The following is a 13239-nucleotide window of genomic DNA, read 5'->3' on the forward strand; positions in this document are numbered from 1 at the left end:
CTCTGTGCGGTGCTACGTTGAATCTACGGAAACCACACACTGGAGGGAACAGGGGGAATATCCGAAGGTAAGGGTAGAAAGAGAAGAGATGATTGATTTCGGGATTTGCAAAAAAACAACAACAAGCAACAAACAACCACGTCAATCACGCTTGTTTTCTCTACTACCTGTATCTGTGGGAATACTGCGGGACTCTCTAAGACGAGTTTCATATATGCTGACGATATCGAAAAAAAAAGAGGAGCAACAAAAAAGAAAAGAGATGGGAAAGGACAGTAGGGATAGGTCATGAAGGAGGGGCTGCGTATTTTCCGTAGCCAACTCTCATTTTCATGGTAAAAAAACCCATACTTCCGACGGATCAGTGCATTTGCAGAGAGAATACTGTACAAGAACATGTTTCAAAATACTGAGGACCTATCCGCTTTCCGGAAAGAGTAGTAAGATAGTATAAATTCTACAGGCGTGTTTTTTATGCTACAGCGGTTTCTGACGATTCAGGTTGCCCTGTCTTCTTCCCCCCTTTTAGTTCCCACTTACCTGTCGTTGAGGAGACAGGGTATAGGGTTACGGGAAGGTATTAGATCCGGTCGTCGTTAGTGCTATTCTTGCATTGTAGGCTGATAGCACAGCCTTAAGTACTATACGATGTTTAATGAAGAAAATGATAAAATATTATTTTTTTATTGGATTGATTTAGAGTCAAACTCTAAACTCAACTCTTAAAATTGAAATACTACAAAGGCATTTGCGATATTCGGTTCACCAATAGTTCTACTCTCTTGCCTCCCCCTCCCCTTTTCAAAAACTTGCAGGCATGGAAGAAGGCTTACTTCAACTTCTCTAAAAGCTAAAAATAAAACATAAATAAAATATTATTTTCAAAAGATAAAGATAAAAATAAAAATAACTGTACATTCTTAGGCTTCTTTTTCAACATTTTATTTTTATTTTGGCTTTTCTGAATATACTTCCGTAAATATCATATAATTTGGATACTCTTCCCAAATGGAGTGACCTGTATGCAATACTATTGATACTATTTGAAATAAGATTGATTTTAATTTGTCCTTCCATCACCTTTTATTGTTTTCCAGATTCCAGACAATGGGCAAGGCTTGTTATGGTTCAGGGTCCAGGTCAACAAAAAAATTTTTTTTTTTTTTGAATATTTGCGTTTCTCTTCCACAATTTACAGCATATCTTAGTAATTATTCTTTACCATTGTAGTACTACTTGTTAAGACATTTCAATGGTTCTAGCCAACTTTTTTCACGTTCACCTAAAATGTAATCAATAATTTAACTATCTTAACATATTTGCTCATTTTAGATTAGAGTGATTTTTTTTTACAGGAACTAGCATTGCGTTTTCCTACTTTAGTTAATTAACTTGATAATGGAATGAGGGTGATTTTTCTTTGAGATATAATGAAGCCTTTTTTTGGTTGCCTTTCTTCTTTAGTATTATTCTAAATAAGGCCCGCAATAAAATTGCTAGAGGGCAGATTGTAGCTCAACTTTAATTGAGTATATTAACATTATACTTGAATATTGATAAAAAGAAAGAAAGGGGGGGAAAGTAATTCAAGAAAACCAGTTACTAAAAATTCATCAGATTGCCAATTCCAATGGAATAACAGCTATTGTCCAATAACACAACTCAAATAAATGTTGTACTATTATCTTTGAATAATAAACCAAACAACAAAATGCAAATACAAAATACAAACCCTTGCTACGTAAAACAACAACAACAAAATTCCGGTTCATTTGCTAAATCGATATTTCCATAGTACAGCCTTCTATATTATTTCTATTATTTAGTTTTCTCAACTTCTATGTACTATATGAGATACTATAAAAAAAAACAACTTATAAATCAGCCAGAATTATAATCTATATGAAAGCTCAACAAAATACAGATAGCTGTTTTAAGCAAGTAGATGAGAAATAAAGGACAGGAGGTTTAGACTAATTTAATCAATTAGCTCTATTTCGTACATGTGTAAATTAATATAACATTTAATGAATTCTAGAATGCAAAACAGTTTCATTGTTAAAGGAATGGCTATGTAAGAATTAAAAATGGCAAATATATACACCCCTCAAAAGCTAGAGAATTAGTACTTAATTTTAGTTCAATACAATAGATACTTCACCAGTTTCAAACAAAATTTATATATTCAATTACAGACATAGGCTCTCTATACATAACAGCCGTATTGTTCACCTCCCACCCATAAATGGAAATAATGGAATGTACTATTCGACAACATGTGATGATACTTCATGCTTGTAAAAGGCACTGATTATCTAATTCTTACTTGAGTTTCCCATTCAATGCAGGATTAATAGCACAGACCACGTCTCCCTGCTTATCGCACCGAAAAGTAATTAAAAAATAGAAAAAAGAAAAGAGGTCTAGAGCTTCCTCGGGAAATGTAGAACTCTTAGAAACACCTGTATGAACAATAGTGATTTACGTAAAAGCGATCAGGTCCATTTGAGTCTTCTTTTCTTTTTCCATTCAAGTAGTTCTTTTCGTAAGACTGCAAAAACTTTGGTTTGGTAAGGAAACTATCATGAACATATAATCGATTGTACTATTCTAGAAAACTCAGATATCTAAATAGATAAGGAATAAAGGATAGGACAGAAATAACATGAATGGAATGGATGGAAATATATATTCTTCTTCCATAAATCATAACAATTGTATAATGAGACAATAAAACTCGCATATATATATGTATATATATATTCAATGACCGTTATATATCTAATCAGAATCGTTCCACATCAGCAAATTATTAGTATAAAAAAGATTCGTTCTATAAAAAGTCCCAAAACAAGAAAAAAGAAACTGAATTTGGTATATGTATTGTCTACACCTTCTTTATATTTGTACAACGTCAAGTATGGCTCTTTGAACAAGCATAGATGATAGTGTAAAGAGATATTTTAGGAATGTAACTGCAGTCATATTTATTTACCTATTTTGGCAATGACAATCGATGATGGCGCAGAGTTTATTTCTTCTATAACATATCCTATAAAAAGTGAAATCCGTAGCAGACTAAGGTCAACATAATTCGATGCTCCGCAAGAGAAATAGATGAATAATATATAAATCATCTAGGTGTGACGACTTTACGTTTAGGTGTGAGACGTTTCACTCTTGCATATTTCAAAAGAAATGATTCGAACTTGGCCTTCTTCACATTAAGATCTTCGATTAACGGACCGATCTCCTCTAATTCCCATTGGCTTTGTAAAGAGAATAAATATACCAATCTTGATTTAATGTCACCAGGTAAAGTAGCTTTATCCACGTAAGTGATCTCACCAGTATGGAAGTCTATGAAATAGTTACCTCTTAGTTCTGAAATTTCAAGATTAGTATTCGGGAAGTATGGAGGCATTTGAGATTTCCATTTTATTAAGAATTCTTCATGATTTAAAGGGTAGTAGGTTTCCTCTATAGTAGCTTTCTTATTAGTGAATTTTCTCAACGTCACTAAACCGTACCACTTCGTGACTTTTCCCATATCCAGTTCCCATGTTTGTGATTCCTCATTATAAGTTTTAGAAAACTTATTTAGAACTGTAGTCAACACTGGTATAGAATAAGGATCCCCCGGAATGTTATCCGAATCCTTTTGTACTGCATAATAGACTTCTTTAACATTTAAAGACTGGAAATTTAGCTGTTCAGCCATAATGCTTGTTAGCATTAGATCTAAAACTTTCGTAATAAACTTATCTGAAAGTTTACATATATATCCATTATCGAAAATACAACCTCCAATATCGTGCCATTCTTTTAAGGCCTCGCCAATTGAGCATAGCGAATTGGACAAAAGATCGTTGAAAGTAGTTTGACCTGAGAGTGAGCTGCCATCGTAGATTGGAATGAGATTATAGTTCAATTCTCCGGGTGTTTTGGTGAGCTCATACTCATATGAAGTGTCATTTAAGCTGGCAAAGTCTTTCTCGTTGCCCTCATTAGAGATGATCTTCTGCATCACTAAAGCACAATTACTATGGTTTTTTTGTTTTAGAACCCAAGTGGTGTCTGTGCCGCATATGACCACATCAGAACTTGATGGATCCATTGATTTAAATTCCAGTTTTTCTCCATTTCGTATGGCCTTCAATATGTCATCATTTAATTGTAACAACTTATAGCTGGGATCATGCTGTGTTCTCGAATATAACTTCATCACTATTTAACTAAAAAGAGGAGTAACCAGTGAAGGAAATTATTTTTTTGTTCTCTGTTCAATGGAATAACAAGATAAGATGAATATTCGACTAGCACCCAGTAATGATACTAAAACAAAATACCAAACGGCTAATATTAAAGGTTTTGAAATATGAGAATAAAAGAAAAAAGAGAATAACCAGTGGAGGGAATACAACTGATTACAAAAGGTAAATTGTAAGGCACAACACAGAGTTCACTGGTGATCAGGGTCTGAGTCCGAATAATGTAGGATTAACACCTGGAAACGCATGGAAACCACACGACTCTAATGCAAGATGCCGGTACTCAAGTCTTGGGAGCACTCTTGCTGTGATGTTTGGCGTTAGTTCTAGTCATTTGGTGCTCTGCCTGCCATGTCGCCCTTGCGAGCCAAAATTCTTTTAACTAAATTTTTTTAAAGAACTTTCCTAATAAGGAAATCATGTAAACAAACATGTCAATTATAGGAAAAGAAGAAAAAAAACCAAACAAACAACTAGTAAACAAACTAATTAATTAGCTCTAAAAAGGAATATAAACAAATATTGTTCCAATATACCACGTATATCTCAAGGTTGAGTTTTTGTAAGTGAGGGAAGGGTGTTATATTTACAAATTTTACACTTTGTTTGGAATAAATCACAACAGCCCTTAATATATTTTAGCCCCATTTGATCTCTCGAGAGTATTTCGAACTAGTTTCCAATCTGAAACTCACGAAACCAACAAAATAATTAGTGATAAACAACTTTCTAGATATTCGCTAAAAACTGTCAGTTTATATTTAACTACAAGAGTTTTTTTTCCTAAGTTTAAATTTTCCAAAGGGTAAAGTTATTGTATTCTGACTCTAAATCAATTATATACTAACTGTTCGAAAGAGAACAGGAATAATAACAGATAGTTAAAAAACAAAGGGAAAAAAGGAGAACAATACTCAAAGGACATAGAAAATTACAGGTATGGATTCAGAAATTTCATCCAACTACTCTAATAAGGAGGATAGTCCTATAATCGAACTTCATAATAATTTAGTCTACAATGGAGAAGAAATTGACTTCTCGCTAAAGGAGATAGCAGATAATCTTTCAATTTTTAAAGGAAAGGATGAGATTATGTGGGGGGAGTTTATTGTTGCTATTGGTACAGATGATAAAACTGCGATGCATGCAATAATGTTCGATAAATTTGGTATATCGACGTTCCGGAACTTAAATATTACGAAATCATCCCGTTACTATACAGCAATCGAAAACCTTGAGCCAAAATATAGAGACTCGAATGCTAGAAGAGGGCTCGCTGTTGTACTTCTGAAAAAATATCCATTATTTAATGAGGCTGTCGATTCTGAGTCTGATATGCCATTTGATTATGATCAGACTCATGCCGGCGAACTGGCCAGTAGTGCAACTTTGGTTTCTAATGTTGATCCAGAAGTATTTGCAAAGAAGTTGAAAACCTTTGGTATCCTTCCTAATTCCTCTCGAAGGGTTACCTCTACTATGGTTGATGTTGTGTATGAAAACAATGAAGGTGTGATAGATTTGAACAATCAATTAGTATTTTATCTGGGAGAGCAGTTGGAACAATTATTTAATCCAGTCAATGAGTACTCTCCTGAACAAACTGAATACGCCTACAAACCCCCAGAGTATGAAACAGAGGCGATGAATAGTGACTCAGAACTTTTAAAATCTGTTTGTAATGAACTATTACAACTGCAAACAAGGTTTACTTATGATCTTGTTGACTTTCTGCAAAATTTCTTAATTGTGCTAAGAGTCGATGTTCTGAACGAAGAGATAGAAGGTCTATCTACCCTAAAACTCAATCGACTATTCCCGCCCACTATCGATGAAGTTACTAGGATTAACTGTATTTTTTTGGACTCTTTAAAGGCTGCAACTCCATATGGTGCCATTGAAGTACTAAAGGCTTGTAATATTACAATTCCTTATTTTTATAAGGCATATACCAGACATGAAGCTGCTACGAAGAACTTCTCTAAGGATATAAAATTATTCCTAAATAATTTCAAAAGCTCAATACCTAGGAAAGAATTCTCAGAAATGAAACTAGATGCATTAATAAAAGGACCACAAGAGAAGTTGTTGAAAATCAAACTCATAATTGATAGATTATGGGAATCAAAGGAAGATTGGGGAGATAGGACAGCAGAAGCGACAAAATACTATAATAATATAATTGATGTGATAGTTTCATTTGGAAAACTTGAAAAACCCTTGCATTCTTACACTACAAGGGTCTTCACCCCTTCAGGAAAAATATTAACGGAATTAGCCAAGGGCTGGCCCATAGAACTTCAATATAAATGGTTAAAAAGAAGAGTAGTTGGTGTTTATGATGTTATAGATTCAAATGATGAGAAGAAAAGGAAGTTGTTGGTGATATTTAGTGATTATGTTGTATTTCTAGACATCCAGAATTCTGAGAAATATTACAGTAACCCGAACAAGCCTATGCTTTCTGATATCTTAACCAATTCACTTATTAATGAAGTTCCACTAACATCTAAAATACCGAAAATGAAAGTGGATAAGTTCTCATACATTGATAACATGTTTGTGACAATTGTGGATGGGAATCTACTGAGATTTGATTCTATGAAAGAGACAGAAGCTTTCAGTTTTACTTGCAGATTAGCAACAAAATCAGTAACAGAAGTTCAGGTTGCTGACTTGTTAACTAAAGCAAAGATCTTAGAAAAAGATACAGCCTTCCATTTATTCAAAGCAGGAATAGATAACATTACTGTTTATTCGACAGCACATGAGTATACATCCTATGAGACTGAGAAGGTTAAATCAAAGGTTGCCGTGTTTCTGAACATGGAACCGTCACACTCGAAAGTATTAGAATATTCGTTATATTCTGGTCTGTTTGTTAGATTCAGCAATGAGGAGAGATTGGATAGGGTTGTCATTAATAGAATCCTCTATGACGGTAGTGCCCATGAAATAAAGGTTCGGCCTGAAAATCTCATATCCACACTAATAGAACAACTTAAGGATATGATACCAAATTGCTACTCTTCGGCTAAATCTCCGATGTATAGATCTATTTGTCAAGTCAACTTAGAACTTTTAAGAGAATTGGTCAAACCTTCAATTAGTTACATGAAGATACAAGCCGTGGACAAAAACATGGTAACAAGCTCAAATACTGATAATTATGAAACTAATCATGAAAAGAAAAAATCTTACGGTACTATTACAACCTTCCGTAGCTATGCTAGTGATCTGAAGGATCTATCTCAAGAAGAGGATGAAAATTCTGGCAGCTTAACAGGTTCACCTGTCAAAAAGACAAAGATCAAAAAAGTAGAAAAACACTCTGTTAATACTTCAGCTCAAACCAGAGGTTCACCAACAAAAATTGCTCAAAATCATCATCATCATCATAATAATAATAATAATAGTAATAATAAGAACAATATTGGTAGACAAACGGCGGTAGAATCACCTAAGAAAAGAGGATTAGGTAAGCTTTTTAAATCAATTTTCAAAACTCAATCATCAAAAAATAATAGTTCTAAGAAAAATGTTGTTAAAACTCAATTACCTGAGGTGAAAAAATCAGTACAGATCCGAAAGAAGGAAACTGTAGCTGCTGATTCTCATTTCAATTCTCCTTCTAAAAAGCATTTCACTGAAAGCAGAGTTTCTAAAACTCCAAAGTCCTCACCACGCAAAAAACAATTAGACCATAAGGAAGCAACCAGAACAAAGGAATCTCCCATGAAGAAAATAATTGTAGACAGTACTGAACATACTGTAGCAGGAAAAACTAGTCAAAGTGAAAATAGAGTCACCTCTGTTATCCATAATAATGACTTTCAAAAATCGAATGATACAGTGCAGAATATTGAAAACATTAATAAAGAACATAAACAATCCTCACATCAACCATCTGGTCAAATAGCTGATAATAAAAGAGAAGAAGAAATTCAAAAAGATTTTATAAGAGAAATTTCTAGAGCAGCAAAACCTAAAACTGATTCCGGTTTTTCTTTACCAGCACCCCCAGTTCCACCTAAGAACGTACTTTCTCTCTATGATAGAGATTTATTTGGATCCTTTGGACCGAAAGATAACACTGATAATATCGAGGTTATCCAATCTCCAGAAAATCACTTAAGTACAGATAATATTATAGAAAAGGTTAATGAGTCAAACACATCAAAGAATGGTAATGACTTAAATAAAAATCCAATCACACCCATTGTTATAAACTCTATTAATGATGAAGTTGTTACTAAAACCGAATTACATGAAGATTCTGGTACCAACCTTGAAATGAAACCTCCAAAAATTAATAAGGCTCCAATATTTCCTAAATTCTCACAGCAAAAGCCAAAAGGTATTAATTTTGATAGATCAGCTTCTTTTATTGAGCTTTATAAAGGTATGAGATTGGTTTTAGATGATACTGATGCTAACTATAACTGGAAACGCCTGCCTAGCTTAGTATCATTGTCGACTACGAAAGCTATTAACGCAGATGAAAATACCCACATTTTTAGTACACTAACGCAAAAAGCTGATATCAAACCAGAAATGATTAAAGAAGAGAGTATTAGTGATTTGGTAGATAATGATCCGACTATGAGATTTGTAAGGGACAAGATTGATAAAACCGATTTTGACGACGGTCAAGAAACAGGTACTCTGACTGCTCTAAAATCTCCATTTAAGGCACAGTTTGTTCAAGTGAAGAGTTCAGATGAGTCTACTGTGTCAACAAATAAAGACGTTGTTAATGACTTCAAAAATATCTTCAGTGATGCTAAACCAGAAATAAACAAACCAAATTTTAGAGTGGTTAAAACATCACCTTCAAGGATAGTTCAGTTAGGTAAAGATGAAAATGGTAATAAACCACTTCCTAATATATCCGTTACTGAAGATCTATCCAAAATTTCTACCAAACATGATGTACTCATCCCACAAGGAAGATTACTAGAAATAAAGGATTCACAAACCGATTTACATTCAACATTTACAAAGGATACTAAAGCAGATAACAGCGATTCAAGTATCTTTACAGATACCAGTGTTTTGGGAAAAAGAAATGTATCTGGAAATACTGAAAGTTCTGTGGATGATGACGTTAATCTAAGTAAAGCTAGCGGTATAAATAGCTCTGATCTTCTAGAAGCGTTAGATTTTAGTTCATTCACATTAGGCTTTGATGACACTACCACTACAGCAGAAGAAAGAAATATAGCCAATCTAAGTGGTCAGAGTGGCATTCCAAATAGTCTGAACACTCAATTGAGAAGACCCGCAAGAAGACAAGGTCAAGGGCCTCAAATCTACCACCTTCCAAAAAATAATAGTAATATACAAACCTCGCAAGCAAAGAATGCCCTTGGCAGTATTGAAGAGGATCCAATTTGGGTATCTCCATCAAAAATGGTTTTCACTGATTTAGGAAATTCTAATTCAAGAGCAACCAACAGTTATAACAGAAAACCATCCAAGATAAATAAAAGCTCAAGTAGTAAAATTAACATGGCTAGAGAAGATTCATCATTTGGATACCTGTCAGAATATCTAACCACACAAGATGACAGCAATAATTTGAAGTTCGTTTAAGTAATAGCACATAAATATTTAATATAAAGAACAATAGTTTCTAAAATTTCTAGTGAGTTGGTCAATAAACTAAGAAAGTGATATAATGTTTTATATTGTAGCGTTGTATGTCGACGTAGAGTATTCAATTTGTAGATTATCAGAGAGGTGATCAAGTTCTGTTTTATTTAATGCGTTCAACTCCGTTTTAGCTTTAGGGATCTGCAGAATATTTATAAGACAATGGAAATGACAATAAAATAACGTTACTTGACAAGAGCTATCGAAGTTATGGTAACGTACATTTTAGCGTCACTTGTCTTCATCATCCAAATGTAACTGCTTTAGGGTCAATGGGTGTCCCGTCAGGTGCTATTCCGTTTTGGCCAAATTTCCTTTCGGTGTAAATCAGTCTGGCCTTGTCAAACTTTATATGTTGCTCATCCATTATTTTCTTGATCTCATCTTTGGCAGTTGCATCTAACCCACTTCTGTCATCGTCTTTGTTCCCCGATATAATATCAAAATGCCTAGAAGCCAAGCCACTTTCTAAATCATCAGTAAAAGAATTATTTAAACTTATACTTCCTCCAAATCTATTAACTAGTAAAGTATATGATTCTCTGATTTTGTAGGCTAAAGATTAAGAGTTGTCATCCACAATAAAAGTCTCCTCCAATTATGTCCCAATTCTCAAGTATGAGTAAGCAATATCCGAATATTGCGATGAGGTTAATACTAATGAAGCAATAAATGACAAATAATTGTTGTTAGTAGTCTAGTTTGGGTTACGGGAAATCAATATTTATAGCTCTCTTAAGAGACTCGAAAGTTTTAACATACAAATTTTGTGTCTGTGTCTATAAGCCATCGCAATAGCTGTCACTAGTAATACTAGCCAGAATATCTTTATATGGAAATATATGTCTAGCATCGTTTCAAAAATAACACTATATGGCCAATATTTGTTCTATGACTAGAGGCCTAAAGAGTCAAGTCAAGATACGGGCAGATATTTATAGATTATATAGCTTTTTATGTTATGTGCCTTTCTAATCGGTATTGTTTAACCCTGCCCTTAGAGCCACGCATCTACTTTCGCTCTTCACTGTGCCCTCTCTCTTAGTCTCTCTCTTTTTTTCCACTAATCACGCTCCCATCACCTATAGCAACCAGCGTATTGATATCTTGCGATGACGTGGAAGTTTGAATAGTGGTTTAGAGTACCATCACTGCTTCGACGATCAAGCAAGTCTGTAGTTCACCTTGTCTTTGACAGCTTGTGTTTTTACTGCAGCACACCATTCATTTATCAATTGGGTTCGTTGCACTGCTAATGATGAGAGGACACTAATTCTATTTGATTTTAACGGTTCCCGTATATATCGAAAAAGACTAGATAAGCTATTAAGCATTGAGAGACATGAAATTCATATATATAAAATAAACAAATAATAGTAGATACTAATAAAGATACTAATAGAATCATAAAAAAAACACTAAAAAAAAAAATTGCTGTATAATACAAATATGGGAGATACTTGACCTCTTAAAAGGCAAATATCATTTATAATTTCTCACCTCCCTTCCTTATATGAAATGCTATTGAATAAAAAAGGTAAAGCTGTACTATTTAAAGCGTGAAATGGAATGTGCGGAACAGCTGACAGGTTTTATAGAAAGTAGGGAAAGCAACTGGTGAAATAATAGAATATCGGTCATTTTCCTGATAATAAAGGATACCAAATCAGAAGTAACTTTTGATTCATTATTGTGAGTGCTTTTTTAATTATTAGCTCCTTATCTAAAGGGGCATTCTCATCTCATAAAAGTTAAATCCATCCTGTAATTCATATGGTTTCATAAAGAAAATAAAAACAGACAAGCTGATGTTTTGTTGTTGTTTGCTTTTATTTTAAATGAATTTTGCGAAAGAAATATCGAGGGCACAACCACCGTAGTTGTAGTTATTTAACCTTTGGATACAGAAATCAGCATCTTCTTCATTTTCATATTCGATAACTGCTATACCTGTTGGAGCTCCGGTCTCATCGTACTTCAACTCAGCATGTCTAACTCTACCGATCGTCTCAAACAAGTCGTAAAGATCTCCAGTAGCTGTAGACAACGGTAGGTTGCTACAATACACAACAGGGTTTCTTTCACCTCCACCAACTACATTATCTGTAAAGCTCGAACTGCCTTGAATCTCGCCCAACATCTCAGGTTCCATAGGTGGTGGGCCAGAGAAATGTTCTTGGAACCCAGGTGAATTTTTACCTTCTCTTACTTGTAACACTCTACCATCAACTTCGAACCCATTGAATCTTTCAATAGCGTTAAACATTTCATCTTCTGTCTCGTAGTAGACAGAACCAAAACCTCTCGAATATCCATTACGGTCTAATTCGATGTCTGCCCTAATGACATCACCAGCTTCTCTGAATAGGTCCTTTAGCGATTGCCAAGTCATAGCATATGGTAAGTTAATGATGAAGACTTCGAATAAAGGAGCTCTAGCAGGTGGAGGATATTCGCTGAATCTCTCTCTTGGGGCACGGTGAGCTGGTGGCATTCTCATAGGAGGCTCCATCATCTCTGGAGGGGGATTTTCTTGTCTAACAAATAAGGCCCTGCCCATAAATTCAACACCATTTAAATCTTGGATTGCATTTTCGACAGCATCATGAGTGGCGAATTCAACGGTACCCATACCTCTGTGGCGGCCTCTGCTAGTAATAACGTCAGCTCTTACCACCTCACCAGCTGAGCTAAAGAAGTCGTGTAAATCTTCAGGAGTACTGTCAAAGGATAAGTTGCCGATAAAGATACTGTTTTCGTAGTTTCTCGACAGCTTATCCTCAAGATGAGGATCCATTATTCTTCCAACTAATGGACCACCTCTACCTCTGCTTCTTCTTGGCCTATCGCCGCGGAAACTTCTACCACCGCGTGGAGGAAATCCGCCCCTGTAGCTATCAAACCCGCCTCTAAAACCACCAGCTCCTCTTCTACCACCGTACCCACTACGTGAAGAAGGACGGAAATCATCAAATCTTCTCCCACTACCTCTATATTCACCATATCCGCCCCTCATATGGTCGTCACCATCACTCATTCTCCGTCTGTTAGGAGATCTGGATCTACTCCTGTACTCATGGAAATCAGCCATAGCCTTTTTATAATGCAATATATATTTTGAGATTGGCCTAGATGTATCACTATGAATAACCAAGCTAAGTTAATACGATAGTGTTTTCGCTATTCTTCGTGTCTTTTTATTAGAAATAACTTCAAAACACAGTACTTTTAACTCCTTTTTTTGGGTGCTCTGTTCACAGCAATTAGATGAATTGATATTATAATATCTAAATGTCGGTGCTGTTGCTAGTAG

The 13239-nt window shown here is 34.7% G+C and overlaps 3 protein-coding genes across 3 annotated transcripts; 1 reads left to right on the plus strand and 2 right to left on the minus strand.

Moving 5' to 3' along the window:
* Positions 1–3133: 3133 nt before the first annotated feature.
* DCC1 (Dcc1p) lies at positions 3134–4225 on the minus strand (the record flags this gene model as incomplete). Its single annotated transcript, XM_071050181.1, has 1 exon — positions 3134–4225. The coding sequence occupies one exon, from the start codon at positions 4223–4225 to the stop codon at positions 3134–3136; it is 1092 nt and encodes a 363-aa protein (XP_070908773.1).
* A 985-nt stretch (positions 4226–5210) lies between these two features.
* Positions 5211–9866, plus strand: BUD3 (Bud3p; the record flags this gene model as incomplete). Its single annotated transcript, XM_071050182.1, has 1 exon — positions 5211–9866. The coding sequence occupies one exon, from the start codon at positions 5211–5213 to the stop codon at positions 9864–9866; it is 4656 nt and encodes a 1551-aa protein (XP_070908774.1).
* Positions 9867–11760: 1894 nt separating this feature from the next.
* GBP2 (single-stranded telomeric DNA-binding/mRNA-binding protein) lies at positions 11761–13017 on the minus strand (the record flags this gene model as incomplete). Its single annotated transcript, XM_071050183.1, has 1 exon — positions 11761–13017. The coding sequence occupies one exon, from the start codon at positions 13015–13017 to the stop codon at positions 11761–11763; it is 1257 nt and encodes a 418-aa protein (XP_070908775.1).
* Between the last annotated feature and the right edge of the window lie 222 nt (positions 13018–13239).

Source organism: Nakaseomyces bracarensis, assembly GCF_045282275.1.
Source record: "Nakaseomyces bracarensis strain CBM3 chromosome Unknown Scaff1_0, whole genome shotgun sequence".
NCBI lineage: Eukaryota > Fungi > Ascomycota > Saccharomycetes > Saccharomycetales > Saccharomycetaceae > Nakaseomyces > Nakaseomyces bracarensis.